Source organism: Ilyonectria robusta, assembly GCF_021365365.1.
Source record: "Ilyonectria robusta strain PMI_751 chromosome Unknown BGZ61scaffold_1, whole genome shotgun sequence".
Classification (NCBI taxonomy): domain Eukaryota; kingdom Fungi; phylum Ascomycota; class Sordariomycetes; order Hypocreales; family Nectriaceae; genus Ilyonectria; species Ilyonectria robusta.
Window position 1 is genome coordinate 4,539,470 of NW_025764435.1, and position 23,584 is coordinate 4,563,053.

General features: G+C 54.8%; 6 protein-coding genes across 6 annotated transcripts; 3 read left to right on the plus strand and 3 right to left on the minus strand.

Annotated features, from left to right (window-relative positions):
- Positions 1-568: 568 nt before the first annotated feature.
- Positions 569-2,990, plus strand: BGZ61DRAFT_489188 (alpha-L-fucosidase; the record flags this gene model as incomplete). Its single annotated transcript, XM_046250185.1, has 2 exons — positions 569-2,762; positions 2,914-2,990. 2 exons carry the CDS (start codon positions 569-571, stop codon positions 2,988-2,990), a joined length of 2,271 nt encoding a protein of 756 aa, XP_046113019.1.
- A 3,632-nt stretch (positions 2,991-6,622) lies between these two features.
- Positions 6,623-8,422, plus strand: BGZ61DRAFT_471573 (uncharacterized protein; the record flags this gene model as incomplete). The annotated part of the gene is made up of 2 exons (XM_046248237.1): positions 6,623-6,729; positions 6,982-8,422. 2 exons carry the CDS (start codon positions 6,623-6,625, stop codon positions 8,420-8,422), a joined length of 1,548 nt encoding a protein of 515 aa, XP_046113020.1.
- A 3,723-nt stretch (positions 8,423-12,145) lies between these two features.
- BGZ61DRAFT_526224 (cyclin-domain-containing protein) lies at positions 12,146-13,105 on the minus strand (the record flags this gene model as incomplete). Its single annotated transcript, XM_046252917.1, has 1 exon — positions 12,146-13,105. The coding sequence occupies one exon, from the start codon at positions 13,103-13,105 to the stop codon at positions 12,146-12,148; it is 960 nt and encodes a 319-aa protein (XP_046113021.1).
- Positions 13,106-15,550: 2,445 nt separating this feature from the next.
- Positions 15,551-17,470, minus strand: BGZ61DRAFT_439799 (thiamine diphosphate-binding protein). The gene is made up of 2 exons (XM_046244395.1): positions 16,036-17,470; positions 15,551-15,987 (listed from the first exon to the last, which is right to left on the minus strand). Exons 1-2 carry the CDS (start codon positions 17,366-17,368, stop codon positions 15,728-15,730), a joined length of 1,593 nt encoding a protein of 530 aa, XP_046113022.1. The 5' UTR covers positions 17,369-17,470; the 3' UTR covers positions 15,551-15,727.
- Positions 17,471-19,946: 2,476 nt separating this feature from the next.
- Positions 19,947-21,471, minus strand: BGZ61DRAFT_489192 (uncharacterized protein; the record flags this gene model as incomplete). The annotated part of the gene is made up of 3 exons (XM_046250186.1): positions 19,947-20,915; positions 20,964-21,171; positions 21,221-21,471. 3 exons carry the CDS (start codon positions 21,469-21,471, stop codon positions 19,947-19,949), a joined length of 1,428 nt encoding a protein of 475 aa, XP_046113023.1.
- A 1,287-nt stretch (positions 21,472-22,758) lies between these two features.
- BGZ61DRAFT_439801 (uncharacterized protein) lies at positions 22,759-23,584 on the plus strand. Its single transcript, XM_046244396.1, has 2 exons — positions 22,759-23,177; positions 23,235-23,584. The coding sequence occupies exon 1, from the start codon at positions 22,784-22,786 to the stop codon at positions 23,057-23,059; it is 276 nt and encodes a 91-aa protein (XP_046113024.1). The 5' UTR covers positions 22,759-22,783; the 3' UTR covers positions 23,060-23,177; positions 23,235-23,584.

Below are 23,584 nucleotides of genomic sequence, written 5' to 3' on the forward strand. Positions count from 1 at the left end.
CCAATTACAGGATAAATTCGGCGTCTAGACTCCCACCGCCATCTGAATGTCGACTGATTGCGTCTGCTGGGCCAATGGCCCCTCACTTGGCCGTCTGTCAACGAGTCAACCAAGCAGTGGGGATCGGACTGATGGCCCGTGAAGCCATCACGGCAACAGTGCCGTCGCAAGTAACGCGGATCTGAGCACCACGAACCGGTGTTAGACAAGGCCATTGCGGACTATCATTGGCCACATCGGGGAGACTACTCCAATTGCCTGCAGACGGCTGCTGGGATCCCCGCATCAACATGCAATCCATGCCAGTTTTTCCATCCATACAACTCCCCTCCCGCGTCAAATGATCCCCCAGACTTGCGAGAACCTGGGGATTTAGCCGGTCTCCACTCAGGAGAGGTGCCATCAGATGATTCACTTCGGGTCCCCGCAACGGGGATCTTTGTCTTTAACAAGAGCTGCTCGGCCGCTCGACCAATTGATACACTGGTCTCATTCCAACGAGCCGGAACCCAGACGCTGTCCTGGCTATATTCCCGGCAACTCGGCCCTCTGTTCCTAGACGCACGCAATGGAGCAAGGTGATCGGCGTCTCCATCTCCACTACTCGGCACCGGCAACGGAGTGGGCTCAGGCGCTGCCCATCGGCAACGGCCGGCTTGGATGTATGATCCACGGGCGGCCCTCGACTGAGCTATGGCAGCTCAACGAGGACTCGGTGTGGTACGGCGGTCCACAGGAGAGAACGCCAAGGGACGCGTTCAAGCACCTTGGCACCCTGCGACAACTTATCCGGGATGCCAAACACGCAGAGGCCGAGGAGTTGGTCCGGACGGCCTTTTTTGCGGCGCCCGCGACGATGAGACACTATGAGCCGCTAGGAAGTTGCTCTCTCGAGTTTGGACACACTGGCGAATTGACCAACTATCGTCGCCTTCTCGATCTTGGGTCCGCCGTGCACACAGTCAAATACGACCATGACGGCGTCTCGCACGAAAGACAGAGCTTCGCCAGCCATCCAGATGGCGCCCTTGTTACTCAAATCACATCGTCGAAGCCAATTCGCTTCATCATTCGCTTAAATCGGGTTGGTGAGCAGGAATGGGACTCCAACGAGTTTCTTGACAGTATTCAGGCTACCGACAACCGCATCGTCTTACACGCCACCCCAGGCGGTCGCAACAGCAATCGTCTATGTATCGTGTTAGGAGTTCGTGTTCCGGCAGACGGGTCTGTAGAAGCAATTGGGGGCAGTTTAATCGTGCACTCCTCATCATGCGTGGTTTCCATCGGCGCCCATACTACATACAGGCATGAGGACCCTGAGCTTGCAGCCAGGCAGAATGTCGACGCCGCATTGAGCAAGTCTTGGGACGACCTCCTGGCCACACATTCCGCGGATTACCGGGGGCTATTTACAAGGACAAGTCTTGCTATGAGGCCCGATGCCAGCCATATACCGACTGATGAGCGGATCAAGAACCATCGAGACCCGGGGCTTGTTGCACTCTACCACAACTACGGGCGCTATCTACTCATCTCTTCGAGCCGACCTGGACTCAAGTCCTTGCCAGCGAATCTTCAAGGAATATGGAACCCATCATTCTCTCCACCCTGGGGGTGCAAGTACACGATCAATATCAACATCCAAATGAATTACTGGCCTGTTGGCTCAAGCAATTTATTCGAATGTGCTTTACCCTTGCTCGAGCTCGTCCAACGGATAGCCATCAGAGGGCGGGTCACTGCAAAGACCATGTACGGCTGCAAAGGATGGTGCGCCCATCACAACACAGACATCTGGGCCGACACAGATCCCGCTGATCAGTGGATGCCTTCTACACTATGGCCGCTCGGGGGAGTGTGGTTGTGCATGGATCTTGTGGAGTTGCTACAGTATCGATACAATCGCGCGCTTCATGAGCAAGTCGCACCTCTGCTTGAGGGATGCATCGAGTTTATTGTGGATTTCCTAATCCCGTCCAAGGATGGCAAACACTTGGTGACATGTCCATCACTCTCGCCGGAGAACACTTTCATCTCGGGCAACGGCTCCATGGGCATTTTATGCGAAGGCTCTGTCATCGACATCACCATCATCCGCATCGCGTTTGAGCAGTACCTTTGGAGTCACCAGAAGCTCCCAACATCAGCAAGCAGTGAGCTTGTAGCCAAGGTCCACAAGATTCTTAATCCGACCGGTCCCCTCGATCCACGCCTGCCCGACATGAAGATTAACCCGCAGGGGTTGATCCAGGAATGGGGTCTAGAGGACTATGGCGAGCACGAACCAGGACATCGACATGTCTCCCATCTATTCGGGCTCTATCCTGGCAACATAATCCATCCAGGCACTACACCAGAGTTAGCTGCAGCCGCACGGAAGGTCCTCGATCGCCGAGCTGCGCATGGAGGCGGGCACACGGGATGGAGTCGAGCATGGTTGCTGAATCTCCACGCGCGACTCCGTGACGCCGAAGGGTGTGCCAAGCACATGGACCAGCTGTTGGAGAGCTCGACTCTTCCAAACATGCTTGACAGCCATCCGCCGTTCCAGATTGATGGCAACTTTGGGGGGTGCTCAGGCATCCTTGAATGTCTCGTACAATCGAGGATAGATCATGACAGTGAGGGGCCATTTACTGCTATCTACTTGCTCCCAGCTTGTCCCACCGATTGGAGCAGTGGTCGGCTGAAGGATGTTGGGGTGAAGGGCGGTTGGGCTGCTTCGTTTTCTTGGGAAGAGGGAAAGATCCAAACGCCGAGTTTAAAACCAGTCGAAAGTGACCACTTGAGAGCCCGAGTTTCAAGTCCATCTCACAAACATGTCTGGATACCTTCTGGTGCCTCCGAACCGAAAACGGTCGACTTTTACAATTGAATTAAATTCATTTCTTCTACATTGGAGAGTATCAGCCTCGGCAAACCGAGGCTCATGTCTTGATTCTTCCTCGTCAACGCGCGTCAAGAAGGCTACCCTGGAGCCGCATTGAGCCAAATCGCAACACCACAGGATTTGCCATCTGGCGTGATTCTAGTGAACGCATGCGACATGTGGGCAGGCTGCATGGGAAATGAAGGCAAAATCAGAAGCTTTTCCTACAAAATAGAACAATTTTGCCGCCGCCTGACTTTGCCGCGTGGAAACATCTACTGGGGGTGGTTGTCAAGTTGGGCTACGCGAATCACGACGCGGAATTGAGGAACTATAGCGACGACCTCAAACTCCACGGCGGGAATTGACTGGTTCGCAAGCGACGCAGATAATTGAACAGGGAGCTTGGCTGTGAACATGCGACCTCTCGGACGACTTTGTCGGGTCGTAGATTCTGGCCAACATGACTTACACCAGAGGAGAACTTTGTCCATTTTGGGGCATCGCCGGACCCGAGAGAACGGTTTGCGTTGTTGGCTCGATCCGACGGCCAAGCGTGAAACTGGTTGCGACGACAGAAGCGCGCGTCAATGCGACGGAGGATTCGAATTCTTAGAATAGGAAGTGTATTTTGGGCCATGGCTTGGCCGTTTGTCTTCGGTAATGACGAGGCGAAGAAATTGAGCAAGATTCAGAAGCGAGCGATAAGCGACGTGCGCAGCAATGAAATGAAACGGCCGTGACGATGGCAAAGTTCAAGAGCGCAATCTCCACACCTCGCCTCGACCCACTCCGACTCTCGAGAACAAGCGACGGGATCGCCAGTGAAGATGTGGGGAGGGAACCGGCGGCGGCAGCCAATATGGCGGCAGACGGCACGGGGCTGTGCTGGCCTTGGCTGGAGTGCCTCACAGGGCTGACTTGGGTCCATCTTGGCCTTGTCGCTTGCATCCCTGGCACTGAAACGGACATCGCCACTGGCCTGCCGCAGTGTGCAGGGGGTTGGTGGGGAGCTTCAACACCATCACCACCATCGCCATCGCGTTCGTGATGCCGGCTGGGGCCTCCAGCAAAACGGAGTTTACCTCTGCGCGCAGTTGATCATGCTATGTAAGACGGCAACGCCTTTAGAACGCGCAATCTCCCCAGCAGCAGGGGAATCCATTGGCCAGCGCCGCCTCCAAGAGGCCGCCGAGTGCTAATTTCCAGGCTCATATTTGGGGGCCGTTTGCGTTTGGGGGCTGATTTCTTGGGCTGCTCCCAGCAACGAGGCCCAGCCGCGAGGGGCGAAAAGGGGGCTCTGCGGGAGAGAGAGGGGGAGGGGAAAAAAACTTCGCCGTTGGGCTGCTGATGCGACCGGCTTTGAAATCAGAGGGAGCACGAAACAAGCTGCGGTCGCAATAAGGCAAACTGCGCGACGATGACTTCTTACGTGGAGGGTCGTCATCTGGTCCACGATTTTCGTTTCATGAGCTACGTCGGTGCCGGTGCGCCCCCCTCCTCATGACCTGGTGTCTTTTTGTGTGCGCAACACGTTGAAGACGACGGCGGCCACGACCCAATCATGACGAGACGAGTGGAGGTTTGTCGTGTTTGCGAGGTTTGCAAAGTTCACCGTTGTCCAGATCCGGCACCGACCTGCTCGGCTTCGCTGGCAGCCTTGGGTGCGAGGTGGATCAACAGTTGGGATTTCGCATTCTGGTCGGTTCCCGTTTGTGCGACTGCTACGTAGAACGTGCCAAGCGATCATCGGCAACGTCAACAGTCCTATCGATCCGGGGCCATTTGGACCTTTGGTGTTGCGGCCGTCGGCATTTGGGGGCCGTTTGGAATTTGCCCCCGCCAGGTTGAAGCTATTCACTCACTGATTTACCCAGCGGCTGGCAGGACAAGGCAACCGGTTAAGCCGTTTGCGGAAACTCGTCACGTCGCAACTCCATCATACACCCTCTGTGATTCACAATCAAGAGCATCAGTCCGGCATCCGCCGTCGAGTGGCTTCTGCTGCGCCGTCTGTTCGTCGAAACTTCTGGCGTTGCAGCTTCATGACTGGCGTGACCCATGCGATCGGCCATGCCCATCATCCATGCGAGCTCTTTAGTTCCCGTCGCCTTCGATCGTGGTGGCTGGTGCACGGCGCAGAGAAGCGAGAGAGAGGCATCCAATGGACCACAAAGGATGCCATCATATTCGAGGTCGCATGCTTTGATAGCCCACAGAAAGCGCACAGCGTGCAAGCAAGCAAACTAACTAAGCCTTGTAAAGTGGTTGCGGGAAGGCTGAGCAACCCTGGACGCATTCTCCCCCAGATGCGATCCAGAATTCGAGCCGGCGGAGGCTGTGAGTGCGCCTCTGGTCCAAACAGGCCAAACGCAGGCCAAGCCTCCACGAACTAACCACAGTAACCAGCAGCCCAGACGTCACCCAGGGTGTGCCGGAGCACCGCCTACTGCCTGCCCTTGCAGCGCAGGGCTGCGCAGGGGCCAGTGGCATCAGTCGGCGGCGAGGATTTGCCAAGCCTGCAGAGTCCTAGACGAATCGTTGTCGATGCAGAGTGCCATGGCTCCATTCTCCCGTACAGTTTCCTGCAAACCACTGCGGGCCGGACAGAGCACGCGCATGCCCTCGGTTTTTCTGCACACCTCGCACACCGCACGCAACTGGCTTGCTTGGCCTGAATCTAGGACTGATTGCCTCGTTACTTGGGGCGTGTACATTGGTTTCCTAGCGTCCGCCGTGCAGCCAGACGACGTCGACGATGAGTCAATGCCGAATCATGTAACCCGTCGTCTTCCGCGCGCAAGTGACCCCATGATCCGTCCAGTCAACCGGCCGAAGAGTCAAATCGCGCTCTGCGATGGAGATGTTCTGCAGGTGATGGGCTTGTAGGGCGGCCGGCGTCATGGCGTCGAGTCCCCCTGCGCCAGAGAGCCGGCGTTTAATCGTAGGTTAGCAGGAAGACGAGTCCGATAGTGCTTGCAGCTCGAGGGTCGCGGTTTCGGGCGAGCCCTCTGCGATGGTATTGTCCAAGATTGGCTCCGTCGGTGAATTGAATCGGATGGGTGGACGCAGAAAATAGAATTAGCCGGGGAATTTGATTGATTCCTACTCCGTACTCCGTAGGAGTTGAAGTGTTTCAACCGGGGTCGCGTCGTCGGCAGCCGCATCATCACCAACACCACCAAAAATGGCAAGACGCGCACGACACGGTATGAATTGCTCTTGGCTGGGCCGTCCACCTCTTCCATCCTCCGTCGGACACCGTGGGTTCGTCCGGCATGCGTGCACCCGCTGGCCGATCCTGTCCGTGTCCGTCCCGGATATCTCCAGACTGTGGGTGCGGCGGCTGGACCTGGCCCACGGCAGCCTTGAGTCCTTGGCGTCCTAGTCGTTGAAGCTCGTCATATCGTTGGCTACACACCCTCCCTCCCTCCACTGGCATTGACATGCTGCTGACGGGAGGGAGGGTGGAGGAGAGAGGGTGGAGGAGAGAGGGTGGTGTTTGGGGATGGGATGGCCCGTGGCTCAGCACAGCAACACTGCCCATTGGGCCACCCCACCTCCCGCGCTCCCTTTGGCCATCTGCCATCCCTCTATCACTGCAGATGTGAGTTGTGTGGGTTTGGTGGGAGTCATCGGCATGGCCTTTGTTCCCCACTGCGTTCCCCCCCAACGGCCTCTCGCACTGAAGCCCCTGCCAGTGCCGTTACTGAATGAAGGTCGCCTGGCCTTGTGGCCCCCAAAAAGCCAATGCCCCAGTGGTGGCACCCCCTGCACGTCCTTGGGGCCCTGGGAGCATGGGCCAGGGTGGCCTTGGCGGCCTGGGGCGCAACTCTAGTCTCTGCAATGGCTTTCTGGTAGGCAGAAACGGCGTGGGACCAGCCCAGAGCCAGGGGGGGTGCGTCGAGCACACCACCAGACAGGCCGCGCTCCCTCTCACACGCTCACACTCACCCACACATTTAATATACGCGCGGGTCCTCACGATGGGATACTTTTAAGGCACCGACTTCCTCACCTCCCTCCGCACATTTTCCACTTCGATTCCTGGTATCACAACAACATCAGTCTACTTGTCTACATCTACATTCCTACTTCTTCTTCCCCAGGCATCCACTCCCCTGTACTCCATTGAGTCCCGCACTTACAACCGCCACTACTTCCAACTTCGACCACCAACCCTCCCACCTACCTCCCTCGTCTATAAAGACCTCCTCACCTCCCACCCTTGGCCAGACTTCCAAGACAATCGAACTTCATCTACAACAACAAAGAACAAACAAGCATACACATACAAGCTTGCTACCACACCTTGCATTGACAGCTAGCTATTCTCTCAAGTTGTCTTCTCCCATCATCGTCGACAACACCGTCTACAACCACCACCGCAAGAACCCCTCCACACCTCGCCAACCCGAGCTTGAGCATCGGATTCGCCAATCCCAACCGACGAGGCCTTCTCGTGCCCTCGCGCCGGTAGTCATCCAGGAGAATCCTCCTACTACCAACCTACACCCATATACGTTACACAACACCGACACGATGTGCACCAGCAACATCTACACCTGGGTTCACCCAGACGGCCGAACCGAGCAGACCTACCAGCCTACACTCTGCGGACACTCACTAAACGGCCAACCATGCGCCAACAACGTCGTCTTCCAGCACCCCAGCCAGTTTATCTCCTACAATGAGTCGACCGCGCCCTACATGACCCAGCTTCCTCCCACTCCTCAGTACAGCCCTGCGCCTTCAACTCCTCACTACCGCTCCGGCGACGACTCAGACCACTCCTTTGGCAGCTCGAACAGCAAGAAGAAGCGATCATCCGGTGTTTATGTCAACGGCCAGAAGGTCCTCGACCTGAACCGCCGTGACCGCCGCGAGCGCATCGTGCTGGTTGAGAACCCGCCTACGCCTCGCACGCCGCCGCAGACCTGGACTTCACCGCACACTGCTCCCCCATCTCCCAACGCCAACGTCTACCTCGATTCTTCTCCTAGCCGCCACCGCCCCGTCATTGTAGATGAGCGCAGCCGCGTCCAGATTGAGGTTGTCGATAACAACCGCCGATCATCACACTCACACTCTCGACACGCCTCTACAAGCTCGCGCGACAGCCGCCAGAGCGCCGAAGACGACGAGAAACGCCGTCGTCGTCGCCAGCGCGAGAAGGAGCGCGAGGAGCAGGAGATTCGCCAGCAGCGCATGCGTGCCCGCATCGCCGAAGCCAACGCCGAGATTAACAGCCGCCCTTCAGTCCCCATGGCGCCCGCCCCTCGGCGCGCCTCCACTTACAAGCGACCAGAGGTTGAGATCCCCATTGACGCGGAGACCGCCTTGGTCGAGGCTGTGCGCCGTCTCAACTTCGAGGAGGCCCAGCGTGACAAGAAGGCGCGCCGCCTTGCCGAGAAGGAGGAGCGCAAGGAGGACGAGGCCCAGCGCCAGCGACTGCGGGAGCGCATCATGCCCGGCCGACGAGCCACTGTTGGCCCCGGAAGCCGACGGCACCGTGTGCTCTACGATGACGGTGTTTACCGCTGGGAGTAAAGAATGAGCCAATGAGCAATTTCTTGTGTTGATTAGTTTGTCTCCTTTTCTCGACTTGTACTTTTGTATCATTGGCTTTTACTGGGATGGATGGACGGATGGGATTGTGATTTGACAGTGAGCATGCACAGCACAGCAAGGCTTTTTCTTCTTCTTTTTGGGGATTTTGAGCGATGATTTTTTTTGGGATTGGAATTTCCGGGCTGCAATCTGGATGAATGTATATGATACGATGGATGGGCGATGGTCTTTTGATACTACTATACTCAGGCGGACAAAAACAAGCCGAAGAGGAGGATGACAGCACACACAAAATCAGAAAGAAAAAAAAGAATCCTAAATGGATTCCTGTTTATGACAACATATTGGTTTCAAACACTTTTTTTTGCCTTTGACTTGGATGGCGAGTGACTTTTTGGAGGGGCTTCAGCCCAGTGGTTGCCTGGCCACCAACGCGCATCATTTCCGTCCCCGTTAGGAGCCCGGACGGACATTAGATAGTATCACGAATCAACACGCTGGCCATGTCACCTTGGCTACCATCAGTAGCACAGACTTTGTGTCCCCGTCTTGTGCGACCCGTCCCATTCCCCATTCGCAATTTCCAACTCCTCGGCACCACCACCATCCCATCCATCTCCCGGTCGACCATGGCCCATCCGCCGAATCGTCCCATTGACCACTGATCGTCTAGTGACTCACAGCGAGGGAACGCCATGCGTCCCAAGACGGAAACTAAACATTGGCAAACCAACCAGCGGCCCTTGCGCCTCAGCTCACCTTACTTCCCACATTCAAGCTGCTGTCTAGAGTCACCCCGCCATGCATTGGGATCCACCGCCCGTTTGCTTGCCCCGCAGCTTATCGATAGAAGCCTCAGTGGACGTACATGCGATGCCCGTTTTTTTCAGGGTTGCTCCACAGGGTCTCGGTCCCCTCGCTGAAACTCCCCTTTCCCAGTGGATGGCTGCCTGCCCGAGGGACGGTTCGGGAAGGGGATGGTTCAGAGTGCGAAGATCCATCGCCAATCGTCCTAGGCGGGGTTCGATGACTCGGCGACGGGCCCGGCGGGCAAGGGGGGGGGGGGGGAGGGGGATCCTCGGCCACTTGGCGTTGCGCGAAGTGTATCCCGGAGTGGGGAAGACTAGGCAGGCAATGGCATCGAGTGAGGGCATTCGGGATGGGAATGATGGCGGGAGTTTGGCCATCTCGTGATGGCATGGCCAAAAGTTTCTCAGATGAGGATGCTTTGTGGCTTTGGATCAGATCGGGCAGTGTTGAAGGCTGAGTAGATGCGACGGCGATCTGCATTTCCTAGCGCACACACTCCATCGCAAGACCACTTACACATACACAACCTTTGTCTAACAAGCCCTCAACGTCGTCACAGCGCAACTATCATGATCACGTCAAACCCAAGGCATCGCGACGATCTTCAACTGATCCCATTCCCAGTCCCCATTCCTAAAGGCCGCTCGCGAGCTAGCCCAGGACTCGCCCGCTCCCCCACGCCGCAAAGTGTAAAAAGGGAACTTTGGTGGTTTCCACCTGCGCCGGCGCCCTGCAACATGCGGGTTCCCGCCGGCTGCAGTGCATCGCATCACGAAAGGCGCGCCCCAGGGTCTAATTTTCCCGGCTTGGGCCCTGTCTTCCCCCCCGTTCCCCTTGCGTATCTCATGACTTAGACATGCCCCTCGGCATTTCTTGGCGAGTCACGATATATAGTGACATGTTTTGTGGTCCTGGACCTGGTGGTGCGGGGAGGGCATACGCTTGTTAGGCAGCAGGGCCGCCTGTATGGTTGGCTGAGAGGTTGAGGACTCGCCCCTCGGCCTGCCGGGTGCGCATCGCATCGCATCGCGGCACATCACGGCTGCGTCCACCTTTTCCCCTGCGATAGATGTGGGAGCTGGTTTCCAGTTGACATGGCATCCGCAGCAAGGCCTGGACCGCGGATACGAGGCGTCAAAGGCTGCTACGCCCGCCTGTATCGTCGAAGGCAGGCAGATTCACGAAACTTCAACCACCAGCGCCCACCAACACCACTAACACCAACATTCCATATCCCCCCCTCCTCCCCATCCATGTCACCCATCACTGCTGCACACGCCCCCTCCATCCTCCCATCCCGCCGTCGCATCAACCCACCCACGCCCGGCCGCTTTCCAATCTTTCCAAGCACCGCGTTCCCAGGTTGCCGGCCACGCTCGAGTCACCCGGACAGCCACCGATCTCGGCCGGCGGTGGTCTTGTGACTGCACCTGGCGGGAAGGGTGGTGTGATTGGACGACGGCGCCCAACATGTCTTGGTTGATGGTGGTGATGCGAAGTTTGCTTTGATAAACTCGTGCCGGAAGAGCTGATAGAGAGCTGGGGGTGTCTGGAAGCGGTGAGGAAAGGGTCGTTGATTCGGAGCATTTCGGTATTTGTGGTTCTGGTCGTGATGCTGTCTTGGTTGGACGACGACGCCACCCGTCGACAGAGGCAAGTTTACCAAGTATGAGTGAGACACAGCAGTGAGACATGGCAAACTCGCAGCCTTCTCGTCGACCATGTTGCCTCACCTCTCTGCATGCATCCTCACCTATCTTCACCTCAACTCAGCTCAGCTCAGCTCAGCGCATCGCCTCTCCTGCGCAGTCCTTCCGCCACCCAGAGCTCGTAGGCCTCGTAACACTTACACGGCTTCGAGCATCTCAACCACGACATCCATCGCACAACACGACATTTTCCAACATCCAGCCCACCACATCCATCCCAACAAATTGCACATTGGCGACACCATCAACACCAACTTCCAAGTTGCGCCGACTCACCGCCAACCCTCACCACCACACTCGCCGCAACCAACACGGACATGACTCTACCCATGACCCAGCCTCACCTCCCTCAGCTGAAACATTTTGGAAAAATCATTGCCCTCCTCGGACGCCACCATAGCCTTGCCCACCTCCTTCTTCTCCTATCCATCCTCTTCTTCTGAGCATCCCGCGGCTTTGCCATCTCCGTCCCCCCACACGGTAACGCAACGCAGCACCGCAACGCGCCGCCCCGTCCCCTCGTTGCGACCCGACTGCAACGCCAAAGTGCAACCCTCCTACACGAGATTCTGGCCACGGGACCACACTAAGCCGGGATTGTTTCAAGCTTCGCCATCGTAGTTGCGTGGGTTGGGACTGGGAATCGTAATAGTTGTGTCTGAGTAAAACAAGTGGGCTGGACTAGAACGGCCTGTCTTACTCAAATGTCTCGGGCGCTATTCGTAGCTGTCTTACGCGTCCCTATGTCAGGTTGGAAGTTAACTCTGACCGTATTCATAATCCACGGCTCGATCCTTACCGGGCTTACGCCAAGGGGATGGGTAAGGGATGTTTTCGCGCGCCACAGAAGAATCCCAAAAATAGAAACGTGTGAAGACCACGCATGTGCCGTATATTTAGTTCAATTCTTACAAAGCCGGGTATCGAAAAAGCGCTTCCCTTATCGTCGACCGCTGTTCATGTATCTGCCATGCCAAATATCAATGCCCTGCCTGTAACAATGCTATTTCCGAGCACCCAAACAATATGACTCGTAGTGTATGTAATTCCGCCTATCATCGTGTGTTGATCCGGCCTTCTTCCATCTCTTCCTCATATATATGTCTGCGACGGGCTCCTCCTCAAAGTTGAGAAGGGAGTCGATCACTGTGTCGTATTAAAGTCAAACGCCACCCATCCCGTTTCAGCCTGCAGATTGGACCTGCTCACGAGGTTTCCTTGTCAATCTAAGTGTAGGAACCTCTAGGTCATCTATAGTCTGCCGGGAAGTGACGACTTTCAAACTCTCGTAGTGTTGCTGCAATCTTTCAACTCCCACGACGAGCTCGAACCCAGCCAAAAAGCAGAAACTTATCTCCAAACGGGCGAGCTCTGCTTCGCTGACACCGCCGACCTTGGCCATTTTAGAGTGAGGGTATGATAAATCCTCAAGCGCCTTCATCGCAACCCTTAGTCCTGCGAGGACCAGTCGATGGGCATTGCGCCGGGTAACCGGGATAGCGCGCTCCTCTACGGCCAAGCGATGGATATATAGGGATGTGGCAAGGTAAACAGCTGTGCTCATCGGGCAGAACTGATGCAGGCGCATCAAGTACTGATTTATGCTGATCGGAGGCTCGTTCTTGCTGTAGAACTTGCGCGTAATGGCACCATGCTGGAGATTGATCGGTTGAGAGTCTGCGCCAACAACGATGTATGGCGCACGCGTTCCAGGGGGTGACATGGGCGTTGAGGACTGCTTGAGTTGGACTCCGTCGACAGTTTCGGAACTGTTGTGACAATGGGACTGTAGGGTATCGGGGTGGGCAATGGCCGTGGAAGAATGCTTGGCCTCTAGCCTCTTGGCCTCCAATTCTGCCTGCTGCCGCATTCTGATAAGACTTTTTTCTGAATGGGTTCGCGCAATATTCTCTTTTTCGGCCTGCATGCCCTTCATGTGAGGCACGGTAGGGGATTTGGGTGGCGGCGTCGGCGGAACATCACCCGTTATCCGGACGAGCAACTCGACATTGGCGCTCAGCAGCTTGAGCGCTTCTGACGGCTCCATCTTGAAGATGTCATGATCGGAAGCAGCGAGGCGGGTATCGGAGGAGATCGGGAGGTTTGTCTCGGTCGTCGCGGTGGCGGAGGGCTGGTCGGACATGACTCGAGTCGATGGGAGTGGATAAGATAGAGATAGGCGCTCCTTCACGAGATGCAGCCGTTCACGCGCCTCAGTCTTTTCAGGAGGACCAGACGCTCGACAAGTCTCGATTCGCCGCTTTTCATGATCTCGTCGCTCGAGACTGGTTGCAGGGACGCGTAGGACGGCGGGGTATTATCGTGGGGCAACTCGTGGTTTACGAGCGCCAACCCGAGAGATAGAGTGGGACGACGTGTGGACCTGGTCCCTGAAAAGCAGCCGGAGTAATTAATACGGAAGAGTTTGAGACAGGGCAACCAAGTGTTGTTCCACCAGGTGGACGTTGAAAGTTTTCAACTGTCAACACGAGCATCCGGGGCCAGTCCGAGCCAGATGGCGGGGCGATAACTGCTGCGCATCAATCGCGTGAGCAAAAGAAGAAGCGGTGGCGTGTTACAGACACCGCAGGCGTCAGTTGAAGATACGGGGAGACTGCTGATGATATGGGGCGAATTCGAGGCGAGTAAAGAGCAACGCGCGGCCAAGCAATGGTGGTGATGTTGAAGCAGGTGTTTTTGTAGCCTGGTGAATTCCCACGTCGTGAGACACAAGCGGCACGTGGTGCGGGGGGGGACTAAGAGGAAGGTACCGTACCGACTCGTGCCCTTGAGCCGAGATGTTTTCTAGACGAGATTATAGCAGGAATGCTAGACTCGCCTTAGCCAGCTGCTGTTTTGTGACTCAGCCAGGCCGAGGCAAAATTCGGCGCGCGTCTAGCCTGGCTCCAGTGCGAAACAGACTTTAAAAGTCGTCGTCTAGCTCGCGATCCAGTCGAGTTGGCCTAGGGATTCTGGAGCGGCGAGCGCCGGGGATGGCGGGCTACCTTATGGATATGGCGGACGTGTTCTCGCGTATTCGTACAAGCAGCAAATGGACCCGAGGACACTGGGTTGTCAATGGGTCGGCCGTTCTCCAATGCCAAAAGTACGCTATCGACGGGGAACAGGCTTGTTTATAGCAAATATCGCGGGCCGAACAAGCAGAGCAATAACACTCGCCAGCAAGCCAGAAGCAAGTGTCGTCTGATTTCGCTATTAGAGCCGCCCGAACCGCAGGGGATTGGCCACTCGCTGCAGTGCGGTACGGTACCCGCGTCCAACAGCAGCCAACAGCGCCTACGACAGAGCACCTTTGCAACCAGCACAGGCCAGCCGTCCAGTAAAATTACAGCGGGATCCAGGGGAGCTGGGCCGACAGCTATGGACCCCTGGAGCCGCCTGACCTGCTGGGGTGATCACTAATTTACAGCGTCCCGCAGGGCATCCCTGGCTTCGGCCGGCACTGACGAGGCCAATCTCACGGCCCGGAGAACTGCGGTCCGGAAGTGAGGCTTTCCCGCCTTCGCTTGCGAGAAAGACTCAACGTTACGTTTGCTGGTTTCGTTTGCACGGACAGACATAATAGCGTGATGAAGCGAGCAGCATACTGCTACACAGTACGGAGGGCCCTTTTAAAAGTCTTGTCCATAAGAAGTAAGTCCTAATTATTAGGTTAGATAATAAGTACACTAAGTACTTCCTAATTTCTATAGGCCCTAAAGGATAGCAGGCTACAGCACACAGCATGCGCTATATCCTGATCAGCAGCGTACTACTCCTGAAGTTATAGCGGCCGTTTAACGAGACTGTGATAGCTTTATGTATCTCAGGTAACCGACAGGGATAAGTGGATATGATGTTACTAGCGCTTGGACAAGACTTTTGAAAGAGCCCTCCGTAGACAAACGAGATATGAAGACGCCTAACTCGAGCTGATCCTGGCAGTCAATGCCCTCCTCGGCGGATCCGGCATGGACAAATACCAATGAGGCCATAATTCCGAGTCCGAAATACAGATCCGGTGTTAACAGTTATCCAGTTCTTAGACCATGCTTAATTCATCGGACAAAATCGAACAGGAAAGCTCCTACCAGAGGCGGCCCCAAGCGCTAATTCCCATTCCGAATCGCCGGTTGTGGCTTGCCTCTTGGCCGGTTCCGTCTCACTTCATCCTGTCTCGGCCTGTCACGTCTCATATTGGCCTCGTGGGCACTACCGCGATGCGCGACAATTTGTCTTGCAGACGGGCTACTGCGGAACGGGTAAGTTAGCGATCTAAGCTCTGTGGTGAATGCAGTGTAGTCGGGGAGTAGCCCCGGAGCGCTTAGCCTTGTCCGTCGATATGAGGGGAAATGACTTACCTGCGGCGTTCCACACGTCCGTGATCACCAGTCACCGCCTGGGAACCGTATAGACGAGTGCCGTTTTTCCAACCGAACGAGACTCTCGATGGGATTAAGGCTACGACACTATCTTTGGCAATCTTAGATGGTTGCTATTCTAGGCGGTGTCGCCACTTGTGTGAGTCCACCGTAGTATCACTTAGCAATAAGCTGCCATTTATGCAACTCATTCAGATTGCAGATGCTTACGACATGTTTATATTTTGACATCAATATTCAAGGAAATGACAAATTTCATCGTGGCTGCCCCCGATTACTCTCAATTCAAACCCTCTCTTTCCTGTTTGACTAGCTCGGTGTTCTCTTTGAAATACATCGTATTTATTGTCTTCATTGGTTGTCATCATTCATTAATGCATTTCTCAGCAGTCAGACACGACCTTACAGTCAATGACTGCAGTCTGGCCACTCTGGACCTTGGCAACGGCCTCCTTCAGGACGCTTTCAAGATCTGCCGACTGCTCCACCTTGGCAGCAAAGATATCTCCACCAGCGGCCGCCTTGGCGATGCCAGAATAGTCCGGTACAGGGTCGAATGAGATGTTGATCTCCTCGTTGGTAGCCGTGGAACCTAGGCCCTCAGGGTGAACCAACAGAAGTGACCTTCGGGGCGCATTCCATCCTGACATCTTTGTTAGCTTACTTCAAAGCTATGGAGTTTCAAACTCACCCTTGTTATTGAGCACAATAGTTAGTACGGGAATGTTGTATCGTTTCGAGATCCAGTAGACACTTCCGGGGACGGTGAAGAGATAAGTTCCATCTCCCACAATCTGGACAACAAACTTGCCCTTGCCCTTACCGCCATTCTCGGCATCCGTCGCCAGCTTGACGCCCAGAGCACCACCGCCAGACCAGCCGAGACCACCTCCGCCGCAGTTGATCCAAGATCCGGGAATTTTAGGCTGCAGATTGTCGTGGACGAACCCAGTGTTGGTCACTGCCTCGACTGCCCACAGGGTGTCTTCGGGACAGACGTTGCGAAGTACCTGGCAGAGGTGACCAGTTCCGAAAGTGCCGTCCTTTAGAGGCTCAGCAGCCTTGGAAATTGCTGCCAATTTCGCCTCATACGACTTGACAAGCTTCTGTTCCAGCTCAGCAGCGGTCGCCTCCATCTTGCTGGCAAGCTCAGGGGCCTTCAAAGCGGCGGTAATTTGCTCAACAGACGTCAACGCATCCGCGCGGTACCTGGCGTCAGACTGGATGTAGAAGAGGGGCATCTGCTGCTTCAAGGGGTCGACATCGATGTGGAAGATTTTGGCATCCTCGCGAGGCTTGCACCTAGTCTGGATCCAGGGCACGTCACAGTCAAGGACAACAATAACGTCGGCGGTGGTGATGGCATCGTCAGCGCCGAAGCGAAGCCCTAGCCATCCCGGGTGATCTGAAGGGAAGCACATGTCGCTGCCGCCAGTGTCAAGCACTCGCAGTCCCTTGACCGTGTTGGCGAGTTCCACCAAGGCAGCGGGGATATCATGGTTCCTGCCCGAATATCCGGTGACGATAAGAGGCTCTTTGGCACCGGCTAGAGCCTCGGATATCTTGGTCACGGCTCTCTTGGGCAGACCACCGAGCTCGACAGGGTCCCAGTGCTCCTGCTTCAGGGAGTAAGGAGTGATGTCGGCCTCCATAACCTCTCGCGCACCGCACAGATAGACGGGGCCCTGGGGATCAGATGTGGCGAATTGCAAAGCTCGGTTAACCATCTGTTTCACGTTGGTGCCCGTCTTGATCTCGGCCGTGTAGCGGCAGTACTGCGCGACAATCTGCTTCTGGTCGGGGACATCCTGGATCCAGTGGATGTACTCAGTGCGGCTGCCTCGCAACTCGCCCTCCTGAGTGAAGGGCGAGAGACCAGCAAACACCAATACGGGGGCTCGACCTGTGGATGCGTTGTGCACAGCCGCTCCGAGACCCTGAGTTCCAACATCGACATGGATGATTACGCACTGAGGCTTGCCAGTCAATCGAGCGTATCCATCAGCCATTGACATGGCCACCATCTTCAGCAGACCAAAAAAACTACAGGTCAGCACTCTCCCATCTCCTAATTTTTACTAAATGCATCGAGTTGAAACCTACCTCATTAGGGCAGGTGATGATGCGAGGAAAGTTGCCCTTTGCTTCACGTTGACCCTTGACCATCGCCTCGATAATGCTGGGGTGATCGGACCCCAAATTGACGAAGCAATGTGTGATCCCGGCCTCCCAAATGGCCTCAAAAAAGGCGAACGACGCAGTATACATTTTGGGGTTGGCAGTCGAGTATGGGCGAGAGATAATTCCACGAATTGATAGATCAGCTGTTGTCAAAGGCCCAGCGGTTTGGTCCCTGGCCGTGGTTACTAAAGAGGAGACAGAACGAACTCCACGAGGGGCCGACGCAGCGAGACAGGCCGTGTTATATCCTCGCAAGGAGGAGCCAACAGCCCCTGCATGTCGGCATCTCCAAAAGATCGGAGCAGCCAATGCGACACGCTGCAGCAGTGCCATTATCGGATTGGCCTTTATTGGCACAGTATCAGTATTCTGGGTGGGCAATTAGAAGAGGGGCCATGGAGATGGACGCTAGCGAGGCGCTGCCGAGGACGAGTGCCAACGGGAAATGGGGACGGGAATGGGGCGGATGGCGGCCGGGATGGCGGCCGGGCCAGGGGTTTGCACCTTTCGTGCAGGGGACGGGGGAGAGGGGAGGGGTTGAGGGCCTGGGAATGCTGAGGGTTTGGCAGGGTGGTTGGGATGGAGTTAATGGAGCCCATGGAGCCCATGGAGCCCATGGAAGCTAACTAACGAGACCAGGACGAAGAAGCAACAATCGGACGATGAGTGGGTGCTGATTTGTGGATGAACAGCAGATGGGATAGGCACTTGCACCAGGGATGGGGAGTAGAGAATCCGATAGCGAGGGGATTAACGAGTGGGGACGGCGGATGAAGACTCAAGGTAGAGTGTGCGTGTATTGGTGTAAATGTGTAGGTGTATCAAGCGGAGTTGTAAGTGAGACAGTAGGTGTAAGTGTGCAAGTACACACAAGTACCGCAACGGTTGTAATTCATTGGTGTAAGTTGTACTTATGGGAGGACGCAAATTTGGCGCAGTGTGGTTCAGTGACCATAGGTGGCTTAGAGGGAGGTGGAAGAATGCGCAAATGCCTGGATTGCCTTACCTAAAATATGTCAAGGGACAGTGAGATAACCGCAAGTGGAAATGGGACCAATATATCTAAATTGGAACAGAAAACAGGGAGGATTCAAGACGAAAATAAGTTAGGTGACAGAGGAAGGATGGGCAAGAAACCCCAACCTCACAGAGCGGGTTTTGTTGCCCCGCAAACAGCTACCTTACGTTACCAAGGTGTTAAACTCATTTCAGCGTTGGGATCGGCATCTAGATTTTATCCCTTATCACACTGTGACGCTCTTGGGCTAATTTGGTAGGTTTTCCCTGTTGTGGTAGTTTCGAGCTGCGGGTGGGAGGAGCGTGCGGGAGAGGAGGCGGAGGCGGATGCGGAGGAGGACTGTGCCATGATTGGCCGGTTGCGCCGAGGAACACAGGGATATGGATGGCGATACCGCAGCGTAAATGCTGAAGCTATGGACAGAGTTCGAGATTAGAAGTAGACGACATGTTCATGGTAAAGAAGCGCGTATTTAAATGACTGGTTGCCAAGGTCCGTTCTACGTTGCGCTTTGTGAGAGGATATACCAAGAGTCGGGACAAGAGACCCACTCACTCTGATATCATGGCCAGTTTACAGCTTTACTACTATCACAATGCAGAAGTCAATACCTAGCCCTTTCTTCCAACATGGTCCCCTGGAATAAAATACTAAACTCTCATCATGGACCCATCCTTATCTTGCGAGAACAGGGTCCTAGGCGGATTGCTGGCATGTAATGAGGTTGCATTCCACGAGGATTGCATGCAGAGGAACCCACCAAATCCCACTCTGAAGAACAACCCACCCCAGCTCCTGAGATGAATGGGCTCACGCTTCGTACAGTATCTACACAGTACGCGGCTCGAGACTCTCTCGACCAACAGCACAACCAGGGTAGCCAGCGATGCCTCTCTAGCAAGGACCCCACTGCTGACGCATGAGAGAACCCTCGCTGTCGCTTAGAGGCCGAAAAGGTGTCACGGGAATATAATGCACTGGACCTTAGCGGCTCCGTGATACCGCATGTGCGTATCGTACCCACTGAAATTTCAGTGGTTGTCAACTAAACAAGTCCCACTCATCCCCGCAATGAGCATCTCGAGGCGAGACAAGAGCGTCACGGGGGACCAGCTTTTGGGCATTGTCGTAGAATTCGACAGGAAATTTGCTCATTCTCGTTGGGTTAATTAGCCACCCTCCCTGTCCGTCCCTCTGGTTCTGTGCACAGACTGACCGGCGTGCCAACGTCCCTCAGCGTCAGCCGGACCAACACGGAGGTCAACGGGGCTTGAGCGGCGCCACCGGCCGCGGAGTCTCGGTTCCAGAGCACCGTCCACCGATTGAATACTGCTGCAATAGGTAACCATCCTGTCAGGTGTCATACCGCCTCCGTGCTCCATCATGTCGTGGGTGCTCTCCCCTCACTCGACCGGCTGCACACTCTGCGTGTTGCTAAACACATCCTTTGGATCCCACTCCTTCTTCAACTGTCTCAGCCGGGGCAGTTGGCTCCCCCAGTAGAGCTCCGTCGCCTCCGTTCGGTCCATCTCCGTGTCAATGTATCCGGCATATGTTGAATTAGCCCCCGGCGCCCCGCTCTGGATCTTGGTATGCACTCCGTCCAGAAACGTCCGTATCGTGTCTGTAACTTTCGGCAAGCCCACGGCGTAGGACTGGTACATCATTATCTTGTCCCGGTGTGGATACGCCGTCGCGTTAGCCGCCGTGTCCCCCATCGCTCCGCCCTCCGAGTTGAAGATGATGGCCCACAGCAGCGTTCCGCGGTCCGCGCCGTCCACGTAGTCGAAGAGCTCCGTGATGCTATCATCAGACAATAGATCCTCCTTCCGGAACGCCAGTGACTTGCTGTAGAAAGGAGTTGCCAGATCGCTAATCGACAACAATTCCAACTCTGCCTGGTGGGCGAGACTGCCCAGCCAGTCCGTCAGCAGTATCCCATCACTGTCTTTGCCGCCTCCTGGTATCTTGTCCGGTATACCCGAATCCTTGTACTCGTCCTCGGTGCCGTAGAACGTCCCTGTGATGAGTGCTCCAAGCGGCTGGGCAATAAACTGTGACGAGAATCGCCGGTCGAGGTCTGGATCGCCGATAAAGCCCTGCCACTCCTGGTACACAGGTGCTATCTCTGACTGGGAGCTAAATGTGAGGCTATATGTGTACTCGATAACATCACCAGGCTCCGGGTGTGTCCGCACCACGAACTCTGTGATGATGCCAAAGCTGGCTCCTGCTCCACGAAGGGCCCAGAAGAGATCTTTGTTTTCGGTCTCGCTTGCGCGCTGAATGGCACCGTCTGCCGTGACCACTTCCACCTCGACCACATGGTCAAGCGCGCTTCCCCACATTCTGGACATTGGTCCTAGGCCACCCTGTTTCCTGCGTCAGCTGTGGGCCATGGTGATGGAGAAGAAACTCACAATTGTGGCATGCCCTCCGATGCCCACACCAGGGCATGTTCCATGAGCCATTGCTCTGCCCCCATTGCCATGCAGATGCTCGTCCAATTTTCCCAGTCGTGTTCCAGCCCCAATAGTCGCGTGCCAAGTCTCCATGTCCATGCTGAACCCTTTCAGATTTACCAAGTCTAGCGCCAACGCCCCATCCTCTCCACCTAGACCAAGGTTGCTATTTCTCATCAATATCTATATCTCAAAATACGGACATTAGAACTTACCCATAGGAGTGACCTCCCGACTTGGCCTGAACCTTGAAACCATGTTCCATCGCGCACTTCACCGCGTCGGCAACATCTTGCGCATTATCGGGTCGTAGAACGGCTGCGGGGGTGACCGGCACGTCGAGATTGTACGGCTTTACCCAAGAGATCTGGTACAGAGGATCGCTCGGATACGAAACACATTCGGTGCGGCTTCCGCAGACGGCGTCGAGGCAAGACTGGCCGGGGGAGCTCTGACCACTACCCATTCTGATTCTTGATGACGGAAAATCGAAAGAAAATCGAACGTAAGCCGAGAATATTCAGGATATTTAGGAAATGCGGGGATTCTAGGGTAAGACAATAAGCATAAAGATGGATGAGGTTACACGAAGATGTTTGTTCCAAGGACGGTGCCCGTGATTCACATAGGCAGGAGCCAGTCAGTGCCCGTCTCACCTTCCGGCAAACATCTTCTACCTTGACAGGCCGTCACTCTGGCAGTGAAACCCGACAGTAGCAATTTGCTGAAGATCCAGATCCCCCTTTTCACGACCTGCCAAGATGGCAATGGAAGAGAGCCATTGGACAACCCGTATGTTACAGTCGTCATTCAGCCTGCCAATCTTGACTATGGAACCCAGATTCGTAAATTGCGGCGCAGTATCCCGGCGCTAATGTTTCCCGGATGCAGAACAATTCGTCGAAATTCTTGTTTTGAAACGGGCGGTGATCCCCGGCCCTGTCCACTAGATGAAACAAGACGTTACGTCGCATCCAGGAATATTGCACATCATATGTCCCATGCTAAGAGCCTAAGACCCACGTGTAAAAGCGTCAACCAAACGAAGGCTTTGCATGGATTATTCTCCCCTCCCAGAAGTCCCAGAAGTGACGTCTTCTCTATCGGCATCCAAATCATGCAGCGCATGTTTCTTGATTTCCATCTTCGCCACTCACCCCCGCAACGAGAGATTATTTGGACACTTTTAAGTTACGTTGTGATAATCTCTTTTCTTCTTTGGGAAATGAGTTCTCCTACTTTGTAGCCTGACAGGTCGGGAGTTGACTCTGGCGTTCTCGCGGTAGAAGTCCATCTTACTCAAACCCTTTGATGTCCGGTAGCGATTGCACCACCCGGTTGCTTGCTTCGTCCATTTTTGCGGCTGTTTCTGTTTGAGCAAGAGCCAGGTCTATATCTGCTAAACCCAGTGCCACCCTACCGCAAGTGATGGGTTAATCGCAGTGATCTAACTCGAAGGGTACTCCGTAGGGCAATCTTGACATGTGACTTCCCAACCTCGGAGAGCCAGTTATAACACAGCTGTGATTGGGACACGTGGTATTTGAACTTGTCACTCTTAGTCGGCCCCTTGATTCTATGCGCCTTCGAGACAGTTGATGTAGACCCCTTCCACCTTGGCAGCCAGTGGTTGGGCCTCAAATCGGCTGGGCTATTAATTACCTTACCCCTTGATTGCGCATGACGCTATTGTGGTTGAAGTTCATGACGGGCTACACAGGCTGGTGAAAATATAGTTCTTCCAAGTTAGTACCCAATTGAGAGTTTGGAGTTTCCAAATGTTCCAGTTCTCCCAGCGCAGTTTTCCTCTACAGATATTCCACCTTACAACTTTCTCCACACTCACTCTTCTCTCCCCCATACCCACCTCCCTTGTCAACAGTCAAAGTTCCAACAACAAGTTCATCCCATTGTTTTATGCTGCAAAAGGGTCTCTCCAATCTCAAGGAGGGGCATCTGGTACAGTTTCCCTCCCCCCACTACACCAATACACATCTAACCTCCGTCTCCCGAACTCAAACTTTATCACTTCTAAATCAGGGTATCTTGACTGAAAGTGGAAGATGCCAAGAGCTCAAAAATGTGTGCATTGTGATGACAATGACTAGCTAGCTAGTCTCCTGGCGGTATTTTGGTTGATTGCGGACTCTCGGGTGTCGCAATCACTTTGACCTGAACTTCAGTAAGACTACATAAGGGCGAGGTTTTAGGGAATAAAAGGATACGGACCATCGAAGCGAGGAGACACATTTGTCAGTAGAGAGTACTGTTCATCACAGACGTTATCTTAACCTGTTTATTATCGTGGCTGGTCATCTTAACTTGACGACTGGTGGTCACCGTCACCATGTTGATCCGCAGACTGGTTGTCGCTGGTATCATCCGGACCTGTTGACTCAGTTGCGAAATCATCCGACATGGGAGAAGACCCCATTGAAGGTAGCAACCGTACAGTTTAAAACAACTCCATCATTACCAAAAAGGATATCGGGAGACGGAGAGGATTGGTGATTTATTAAGAAGAATTGAGATGAGCGCGCAAAATTTAGACGATTTCAGCGCCCGAGGCAAAGGCAAAT